At 41.6% G+C, this 11,286-nt stretch overlaps 1 protein-coding gene across 3 annotated transcripts in view; it reads right to left on the reverse strand.

The window, feature by feature from the left end:
- The window catches only part of Ipo11 (importin 11), a 132,774-nt gene that overhangs the window by 17,543 nt on the left and 103,945 nt on the right, over positions 1-11,286 (reverse strand). For all 3 annotated transcript variants that reach the window (XM_021180389.2, XM_029468283.1, XM_029468284.1), the window contains one exon: positions 1,036-1,120. In XM_021180389.2, coding sequence (XP_021036048.1) covers positions 1,036-1,120 — 85 coding nt within the window. The remainder of the gene's footprint in view (positions 1-1,035; positions 1,121-11,286) is intronic.

Raw genomic sequence — 11,286 nt, forward strand, 5'->3', positions numbered from 1 at the left:
GGGAGGAGGAGGAGGAGGAGGAGGAGGAGGGGGAGGAGTCATAACCATCCTTTAACCAGCCGCTGGGTGGTGGCTGCTACTATGAGTAAAGACAAAGTGTAATGGAGTAGACTGGTTTAGACCAAGTCGATTAGAGCAGTGCAGCACTGACCATGAATTTAGGATTACATCCTTGAGATTAACATAAGATCACTGAAGGACTGAATAGAAAAACAAGATGAAATCATGATGAGTGCACATAAAACAACAGTCGGCCTGTCTTGGTCCTGAGGGTGCTACATGAGCACTTGTGTGCTCCTGGGGTGGGTGACATTGCTGCTGTCATTTCGCAAGAGAGGAAGACAGTGCAGTGAAGCCAGGAGAGCACAAGAGGCTCCCAAAGCTCATTGTGTCTATTCACTGTCCTGGGCAGAGTATGTATTAAACACTGTAAGCAAATTTCAAGGCAATATACTTCACAAGTTCTTAGCTTCCAGCTCTTTATTCTTATCAGATTCTTATGCAAGACCTAATGGCTAATAATATACAAGGAAACAATAAGAAATAAAGAAAGAATAAGAAAACAATCCACTATGTCTCCTCAAAATAGTTTTATTTTTTTTTCTTTCCTTTTTTAAACTTAAATAAACTTGTTGAGTCCTGTATTTTTGGTTTTTTTATAATGATTTATTTACTTATTATATATACAGCATTCTGGCTGCATGTATGCCTGCAGGCCAGGATATTATAGATGTTATTACATATCATTATAGGTGGTTATGAGCCACCATGTGGTTGCTGGGGATTGAACTTTGATGAGCAGCCAGTGCTCTTAACCATCTCTCCAGCCCTGTTTGTTTGTTTTTTGTTTTTTGTTTTTTTGAGCAAAACTTCTGCTTTTCTCAGACTGGATAAGCTATTCAGAATGATTTCCTAACCAAGGAGTAAAGCTCAGATACTTAACTTCTTCAACAAGGGATGAATGGCAGATATACAGGGGAACAGACCAACATTCCATATACCGCATGGTGCTCACTGGTCATGCTTGTAACTTACCATCTTTTTCCTCTTGTCTTGTTCTGTGGGTGGCTCTTCATCTTCTGTTACTTTTGGTTCCTCATGTTGAGACATCAACATACAACTACAATTGAAAATAAGCACCATAGTTTAAGTAAAAATACCTGCAGCATACTAATGCAACTCCTCAAAATTACTGCGAACATGCATGCTTCTCTCTAACAAAGGGGAGTCGATTAGTTAAATGAGTAAGATTTATACTTTTTAAAGGTTTTGGTTGTGTTTTGTTTTTAGGTTGGGGAGCTGACTCGGTTAAGGATATCTGCTACTTAGCACAAGGACTTGAGTTCGATCCCTGAATCTATGTAAAAAAAAAGCTGGGAGCAGCAGCAGCAGCAGCAGCAGCAGCAGCAGCAGCTGCACACTCCTAAACCCAGCACTAGTGAGGCAGGGACGAGGCAGGGACTGAAGAATCACTGGGCTTGCTAGCCAGTGGGGTAGCAGGACTGCTGAGCTCTAGGCTCAGAGAGAGACACTATATCAAAACCTGAGGTGGGAACCTTAAGGAAGACACTCACCATTGGTCTCTTCCTTCCACACCACATACACCAGAAACACATATACACCAAAAAGGCTTTCTTAGTAGTGTATTTTTACAAACTCCCCATTTTAAAACAGGCCACAGCAAAGGGAATGCGGAACACGTAACGTGGGCATTTGATACAGTAAATTATAACTTATGAGAACAAGGCAAGAAGATCAGTATCTCAAGATTAACTTGAGCTACGTAAGGGAGGGAAAATATAAACACATGATAAAGTTTTGAAAGGTTCTTTCTAGGAAGCTTTTGAATCAACTATCAGTCAAAAGACAATTTATATCTTTCTTTAAAAAACAAAACAAACAAAACAACACACCATCAAGATTTACACTTAAGCTACCTCCCCTAAGCTCCTGTGTATCCATCTGCAGACTGTACATGCAGTGACGTTGACAGAGGCATCACCAAACCACTGGTTACCCAACGATCCACTTCATGCTCCAAATGAAATACTCCACTATGAGGAACTTGTCCCCAGTGGCACCCATGGCTCCAGGACAGTTAGAAATCATTTCATTTTGATTATCTGCACCACTGCTCTCAAACATTAGCAGAGGAAATAGAAAGATAGCTTCCTGTTCCTCCAACACTCATTATAGAGAGACAAGAAATGAATGCTGTCTGGTGAATCACCATCAGTGGAACAAACCCCACAACTTCCTAATTTTGAAAAGGAGAACTCAGAAACTTAACAGAGCTTTACGGTTCTAACCAACAGACTATGGCAGAGAGGATTTGGTTTTTCTTAATGTGTTACACCAAATTGAGGGGAAGGACAGTACCAAAGTCAACTATTCAAAAATTGAGGCCAACTGCTAGTATCAGAAATGTACCAGGCTCCCTGTCACAGCAGACCTGGGTGTCCTTCCCCACCATTAGCAACATCAGCTTCTGGGAACACTGTGCCTTTCCCAGTCACTCCTGAAAACAAGAAAGCTGGGCCTCCAACTCACTCACTGCCTGTCTTTCTGAGCTGCAATGCTTGGGTCCGCTGAGATGATACAGCACAAGCAATGCTCAAGCACCCGGGCAGGAACTGAGAGGTCAGAGGGAGTCTAGATCCCAGGTTGAAATTCAGAACTGAGTAAGATGGCTCCATCTATTAGCTACTTTATGCCAACTAGATTTTAATTCAACTGCAACACACACTGGTCTTTATGCAAGCCCCTCTCCCTCTTTCCTTTGGTCTCAAATTCTTCTGCACCACAAAACATACAAAACATGTTAGCTTGCTGCTGCATCTCCTTTCCTTCATCATCATCATCTTCTTTCTTCTTCCTCTTCCTCTTCTTCTTCTTCGTCTAAGATTTACTTTTGTCTAGTAGTGATTGTGCACGCCTTTAATCCCAGCACTCAGGAGACAGAAGTAGGCAGATCTCTGAGTTTGAAGCCAGCCTGGTTTACAGTGAATTCCAGGACAGCCAAGGCTACATAGAGAAACCCTGTCTCAAGAAACAAAACAAAGCAAAAAAGAGAGAAAGAGACTAATTTTTTATTTGTGAGTCTATGCCACATGAATACAGTGCCTGTGGCGCCCAATACCCCTGCAGCTGGAGTTATATGCAGTTGTGAGCTGCCTAACCTGGGTGCTTAGAACTGAACTCAAGAACTCAAGCCCTCTGGAAGAACAACAGCAAGTGCTCTTAACCACAGTGCCATCATTTCAGGTCTGCTACTTACATAGTAAAAATGCCTTCATTGATGCTAAAGGGTTTAGCACAATGAAGAATCTGGTGTGGGGGCGGGGGGGGGCGGTTATCTATGGCTGGTTTTGTGTTTCAACTTGACACAAGCTAGTGAGAAAGGAGAAAGGAGAAAGAGAAAGGAGCCTCAGTTGAGGAAATGCCTCCATGAGATCCAGCTGTAGGGCATTTTCTCAAGTAGTGATCAATGGGGAAGGACCCAGCCCACTGTGGGTGGTGCCATCCCTAGTCTGGTGGTCTTGGGTAATATAAAAAAGCAGGCTGAACAAGCCATGGAAAGTAAGCCAGTAAGCAGCACCCTCCATGGCCCCTGCATCAGCTCCTGCCTCCAGGTTCCATCTCTACTTGAGCTCCGGTCCTGACTTCCTCCAACAAAGTCTTATGGTCTGGAAGCGTAAGCTGAATAAACCCTTTCCTCCCCAACTTTCTTGGTGGTCATGGTGTTTCTTTGAAGCAATAAATCCCGACTAAGATCTTCTCTTCTCTTCTCTTCTCTTCTCTCCTTTCTCTTTTCTTCTCTTTTCTTTTTTTCCTTTCTCTCCTTTCTTCCTCTTTCTTTCTTTCCTCCCTTTCTTCCTTCCCTCATTCTCTCCCTCCCTCCCTTCCTTTCATGACCAAAAACTACCTAAAGAACAGACTCTGCTTACTTTAATTTGTGCAAATTATACTCATTCAGGTCTGTGAAAGCTGTAAAACTATACCTTGTTTTTCTGACTCAGGATGGACTATGGATGTTCAATGTACCACTGAGCTATATATTACAAAAAACAAAACATCAAAAAATTGTGACTGAAAAGCATAAAGTTGAAACTATCTTCTGAAGCTCCAACTGAAAGTAAAATCTCATTTTGTTAACAAAGATTAAAGGCAAGCTGTCACACTTTAATTGGAACGCACAAGATGAGATTTCTAATAAGCAAAAACATATGGAGGCTTTTAATCTAATAATAGTTATAGTCATAAAATACTATCAATAATCATTTAAAATAACAACTGTCTTGTGAATACATATAGCCACTCCTCCATTACACACCTGAGCAGAAATTACTGAGTATCTCCAGGCACTAGGGTGCTAAATTACAATCCTTCTCAACAAAAATCTCAAAAATGTCAAACCCAACAGACAAATGTTGGTAAGAAATATCAATTCTTAAGTGTTCTCTGCCCTAAGTCACCTGTTATTTTTCCAGTGAGAAAGGAATGACTTTACAAACATATATTGAGTGTCCTTTAAACTTTTCCTAGCCTAAATGAACTTTTCCATATTGCAGTGTATCAAATTTAGATGCTTCAAATTTGACCCAGGGGAACAGTATGAAGAAAAGGGCCTTGAGTTCAAGGCAGGAAACATGGAGAGTGGCGGAAGGGACGTAGAGACCATGGAGGGGTGCTGCTCACTGCCTTTCTCCCCAGGATCTCTCAGCTTGCTTTCTTAAACAGCCCAGGCCCACCTGCCTGGGGTGGCACTGCACCCTGTAGTTTAGGCCGTCCTACAACAACAATCATTAAGTAAGAAAATATTACAGAGACTTGCCTACAGGGCAGTCGGATTAGGGCATTTTCTCAATTGTGGATCTCCCTTCCTAAATGACCCTCGCTTGTGTCAAGGTCACAAAAAAACTAATCAGCACAAATTACGTAAAACTGAACTGGAAATAATACAAATGGCCACTACACATAATCATCCTCCTCTTTTTCATTTAGTTTTGCTGCAGTACTGGAGATGGAACTCAGAGCTGCAGGCATGCTAGGAAGAGCTAACCACTGAGCAGCGCCTCACCCTCCATCCTTATCAGAACGGAAGCCACTGGGCTTCACTGCTTCCCCGCCAGCATACCCTTCTGAAATGGCTAGTCCCAGGTCCAGGCAGCACTCAACAATGCAAATCATAGCAGTCCTATTCTCCTAGGCAATGATGGCTCATTAAGGGGGCATGTTTATGGAACTCTGCTCAAGCAGATAAAAGGGAAAAGTGCTTTGAAATGGTTTCTAGAAGAAGTTGACTTCAATCTTTAGGAAAGACACGGAGGAGAGTGTCTGACAGTAGCACTGTCATGTAACCCTGGAGCTACTTTGTACCCATGCAGAAAGCAGCCTGCAGATTAGGCCGGTGTGCTGAGGGATAAAGTAGAGAGAACCTGGGTCAGTGGTGCTGTTTGCCAGGCCACATTAGTTGATGCTGAAGCCACTCTCCTAGGAACACACTGCTGCCAGGGGTAGCCAAGGCCTATTGTTAAAGCTGGAAGTTCTGTTACAGACCCTTATATGAATACCTTATAAAAGCTCAAAAAATTCCATTTCCTTCTCCTAGAAAAAGTATTACCTTATGCTGGAAAACAACAGCATGCAGTCCCTATGGCTTCTTTCTGCACTGGCAGTTAGCTCACCACTAAGACTTTCATCCTTGTGCCCCCTTGATCCCCCTGGGAAGCTTCCCTATGTAAATCCCTCTTTCTTATGCACTATCTCAGATCCTCTTATGGTCTGAATACAAGTTTCTAAGTGAATGTAGTATATTAGCAATGCAGAGAACGAGCCAAGAAGGAACACAGGAAAGACGCAAAAGGAATTCTAGAGGTAGGTTTGCTCAAACAGGACGAAGGCAAGGACATGACAAAGCAAGAAGAGATTCTGAGCCAACCCACAAGTCTGATAGCCGAGGGCACATCGCCAACGGCCCATCTAGGGCTTGATGGGCAATCCGTGAAGAGGGAGAAGAAGCTGTGCTAGAAAATCAGCGTAGAACATCATCCAACAACTTGACTCTGTTCAAACCTGGGCTTTTAACTTTCTAAAGCATAAGGGCATGGCTGTGTAACGGGGCTGAAGAGAGACCTCCGAGGAGGTCACTCAAGACAGAAGCTAGGAGGGCAGAGTGGTGACTTTAGAATGGTTTTGTTTTTCATTCTTTCCCTGCTGCTGTTTTATGGCTTCCGGGTTTCTCTCTTTCTGCAGGGCCATCTGCTGAGTCCAATGAATCAAGTGTAGAAAGAATCATTACAAAGGCCTGTATTTTACTTGTTTCAAACAACACTACTTTGTTTATAGCTGTGTTTTGTCCTCTACAGTTATAAAAAAATTCATGAGTCCTTTCTAATCAAGTTTACCGCTTCCTAAAATGCTGGCTAAATTCTTTCTTTCTTCTTACTTCCCACACTTTGGCAAGAGATTATCAGTTTCTCTTCCCAGGATTATGTAAGAAAGTAAAAGTGTGCTAAACAGACTGTGCTCTAGCCTCATTACTAAGTTGCCCTGGTTTGCTGAAGAAACTAAATGAAAACTAACAAGCAGATGTAGATGCATCAGCTCTCAGGATGAAACCCTTCTAGAGGGATTTACTTCCTGTGACATTCTCAAGCAACACTGTTAGATTAATTATAGCTAACCATTAGGTATTCATTTACCTTGTATATGAACTTTTTTGTAGATAAAATAAAAATATGGGATCATCAAATGAATGCATAGGAACTCACTGCCATTTTCTCAAACAAAATTCATTTAAAATTTAAAAGGCCTAAACAAATATGTCATGAGGGCATATTAAGATACAAAGATAAAAAGAAGCTAGAAATAACACAATTTAAAACTAACCTGCATACCATCCAATTATAAATATCTGTTGGCCCTCCTTAGCAGCCTCGGCCACCTCCCTCCAAAGTCTATTTCAAATTCAACTCAGTGTTTCTTATGAAGATAATATTACTTATAACAGATACCTAAATGGTTTCTCTGCCTCTGGCTCACAGTTTCCACAGATCATATGAATCTCATTGTAAACCTGATCATATCACATCTTTTCTACCCTTCCAGATTCTAAAGACAGAACCAAGGGCCTACACTGCTACCGTCAGCCGCTAGCTTGGGATGCAACCTGTCCCTCTCCTAGAAAGACATTTGCACAGGCTTTGATTTGCTGTTGCTTTTTCTAAGTTGAAACCTTAGCTGACTGGGGTCTTGTCCTGAGGACACAACTTCTTTTATTCTATTTGAACAAAGGCTTCTTCTTACGTCTGTCAACACCAGCCTTGGCTCAAACACTGACTTTCCTGGTGCTCTTCTTCTCCTCAAACTGTTTACTGCCCTGCTTGCTTGTCCTCACTGTATACCTGTATAAGACTGGATAATAATAACCATGTGATGGTCAACATAAGTCTCTGCCAAATGCATTAGTCCAAAGTTTTTCAATTTAGCCTCATGCAGATTTTTACATGGGCAAAAAGCAATCACATTATTTGCCAAATACCAGAATGGTCTCCAGCTTAGTTTCTAATATTGCTTCCCTTCTGAAAGAAACCTTTTGAGATGGGCCTCCACAGTCCACAACACTCTCAGCACTATCGTCTTCCTAGATACTACCAGTGTGAGCCTGCTACGCGCCACTTACAGTACTCAACTGCTTTCCTGGTTCATATTTCCAAAGTCTTCCATGTTCCTTGAAAAAACCAGCATGGCCAGGCCTGTCACAGCAGTCACCTACCCTACCCCCCCACCCCCAACTCTGTCTTAGTTTTATTGCTGTGACAAAACATCAAGACGACTTATAAAAGAAAATATTTAAGGCTCATGGTTATAAAGGATTAGTGTCCATGACTATTGTGGCAGGGATGGCCACAATATTTTTCTTTTTCTTTTTTTTTTTTTNTTTTTTGGTTTTTCGAGACAGGGTTTCTCTGTGTAGCCCTGGCTGTCCTGGAACTCACTCTGCACTCTGTAGACCAGGCTGACCTCCAACTCAGAAATCCGCCTGCCTCTGCCTCCCAAGTGCCGGGATTAAAGGTGTGCGCTACCACTGCCCAGCCAAGAATGTACATCTTGATCCGAAAGCATGAGGCAGAGTCAGACTGAGCCTGGCCTGGGCTTCTGAAACTTCAAAGCCTACCCTCCAGTGACACACCTCTTCCAACAAGACCACACCTCCCAATCCTTCCCAAACAGTTCTACCAACTAGGGACAAGTATGCAACCATATTAGCCTTGGGAGTTGGGGAGGGATTCTCATTCAAACTACCACATGTCACTTCTGTACTGGCTGGCTTTGTGTCAACTTGACACAGGCTGGAGTTAGTACAGAGAAAGGAGCCTCTCTTGAGAAAATGTCTCCATGAGATCCAGCTGTAATGCATGTTCTCAATTAGTGATCAAGGGGGAGGGCCCATTGCAGGTGATGCCATTCCTGGGCTGGTAGTCTTGGGTTCTATAAGAGAGCAGGCTGAGCAAGCCAGGGGAAGCAAGCCAGTAAAGAACATCCTTCCATGGCCTCTGCATCAGCTCCTGCTTCCTGACCTGCTTGAGTTTCATCCCTGACTTCCTTGGTGATAAACAGCAATATGGAAAGTGTAAGCTGAATAAACCCTTTCCTCCCCAACTTGCTTCTTCGTCGTGATGTTTGTTCAGGAATAGAAACCCTGACTGAGACATCTTTCATACTTAAAAATTACCAATGACCTCCACTGATTTAAAAAAAAAATCATTCCAAAACTACATTTCACATTGCTTACTTAATTACTTGGCTCCAATCCACTATATACCCTCAGAAGTTATTCTTGTTAGAGATGTATCTTTGTACTAAAGAATTTGCCTATTTTGTGTAAAGCCATGGGTTTGATCCCCAGTGCACACACACACACACACACCCCTTGGTCTCTTCCTGATTGGAGTCCTGTTCCACTGGTTTCAGTCTCCCCTTAAGATAGACTGTTGCTTTCTTACACAACACAACGCCTGGCCTAAACAAGTGGGATACGGAGCTCTATCAACAAAACTATTTTCATGGGACAGTTATATGTCAATCTAACCCAGCTGCCAAGAGCTCAGGTATTAGTTAAATATTATGTTAGGTGTGCAATGGAGTTGATTTTAGATGGTATCAGCTTCTGAATCATGAGCTGGACAAAGAAGAATATCCCCTCTATGTGTGTTGGGCCTTTGCCAACACAACAAACACCCAGAAAAATGCTGTGTCAGGGAATTCATGCTCTATCTGCTTTCAAGTTAGGACTTCAAAGATTTTCTTTTTCTGCCTTTAAACCTGGATGGACTAGAACTCAAACTACCAGCTCCCTTACGTCTCCAACCTGCCACTATAAACCAGAAATGCCTCAGCCTTTGTAACCAAATGAGCCAGTTTCTTAAAATAAATATTTTTACAGTTGTTTACTGATTCTGTTTCTGGAGAGAACACTAATGTGTGTATGACTTACACAGGTGAAGAAAAGTTTTCTTCCTTTGCCTGAATTCATTCTCAAACCGTATAATAAAAATGTCAACAGAACCAGAGAGATTAGCTTCCTTTCAATGAACTGTTCAAATAAACATAAAGGGAGAGCAGGAAAGTAAGTTAGCTACTAAAGTGAGAATGTTATACTTTTTATTGGAACCTTTCTGGCAGTCTAATTGTGACCTATAGCCCTGTGGACTATAGACTCTAGAATTATACAAGGCACAGATTTATCACAGACCTCTTCAAGCACACTAAGAAGTTAAAGTCACACAAGTGACTGCATGGCAAAGGCCACCCCTGGTAAAAGCCCCCGCCCAGGGGTTCTGGGGAAGGAAAACAGCAGTGAGTGACAGGTTCTCACTCCCCAGGAACACCAGTCCTCATGTCTAGGTTTACTTTGAGTTTGGATTCAGTTTTTAATTTATTTTACTATTTCAATTGTACTGTGGGTTCCAGGGATTTGGTTTAAACTGTCAGGACTGAACAAGCGCTTTCTGCCACTGAGCCATTTCACCAGCTATCAGATCAGATTTCTATGACAGTCTCCTAACTGGGTTGTTTCCTTCTAAACCAAAGATTTGTCCCCCACCACCACCACCACCACCCCCCCCCCCCCCGCCCCTATGCTGGACTTGGCATAAGGAATAAGTACTTTCTTGTCTTCATATATATTACGTACTGTTTTCTTATCTATACTATGTATAAATAAACTACACAAGGACTGTCTGAACATTGTACCATTACTTGCAAACCATGCCATACTACATAAAAATACCATTTACAGTTCTGTTATATTAAAGTCTTATTGTTAACAATTCCTGTTAACTTTAAAGGCAAATTCCTTACATGTATGAGTGACTACTTATTTCCATTTTGTAGTCACAAAAAGCTGGATATTTCTATTTCACAATAATTCTTCAAAAGCTAAATAACATGTAAATATAAAAATGTTTATGTAAAGATCATTTGTAACAGCTTACAGTGTTCTCAACAATACATGACCCAAGTGGCAATCTTTCCCATTTGCTATAAATGGCTTTATAAAGAGCAAAGAGAACAAGTTTGTTGCAGTAATACGTTAAGCAGCCTACAATCTCATGAAACTTTGATTAACATTGTAGGTAAATATCTTTATTAATAGTAAGAGAATAAGTACAATAAACGCTATGCACAAAAAGATACAATTAATTTAAAATTTTCAAGCTGATATTTGTATGACTGAGAGTGTCAGCACTCTTAACACTAATTGATTTTCATTTTATATGTAATTAGACTTTGCCTGCAGGTGCATTTATGTACCACATGCAAGCATGATGCCTAAAGAGGCCAAAAGAGGGTGTTAGATCCCCTGGAACTGGAGTTATAGACAGCCATGAGCAGTTAAGGGGATGCTAGAACCTGAACCTGGCTCCTCTGTAAGAGCAGGAAGTGATCTTTAGCTGGTGATGTCATCTCTCCAGCCCCATCATATTCTTTGGTTGTTGTTTGTTTTGAGACAAGGTCTTATATGTAGACCTGGTTGGCCTGGGTATTACATGTAAACCAGGCTGTCTTGAACTAAAAAAGATCTACTTGCTGGAATTAAAAGCATGCATCACTAAGCCTGATTCGTAACAACATAACTTTGCCTAACTCACCAAAAAGAATGTAATTTTAACTATTACTTTTTGAAACTAGTCAGTCACTTGAAAGGTACTATGCTAGCTGCATATGTATCAAAAGATGGCCTAATAGGCCATCACTTGAAAGAGAGGCCCATTGGACTTG

Source organism: Mus caroli, chromosome 13 (assembly GCF_900094665.2).
Source record: "Mus caroli chromosome 13, CAROLI_EIJ_v1.1, whole genome shotgun sequence".
In the NCBI taxonomy this organism is placed as follows: Eukaryota; Metazoa; Chordata; class Mammalia; order Rodentia; family Muridae; genus Mus; species Mus caroli.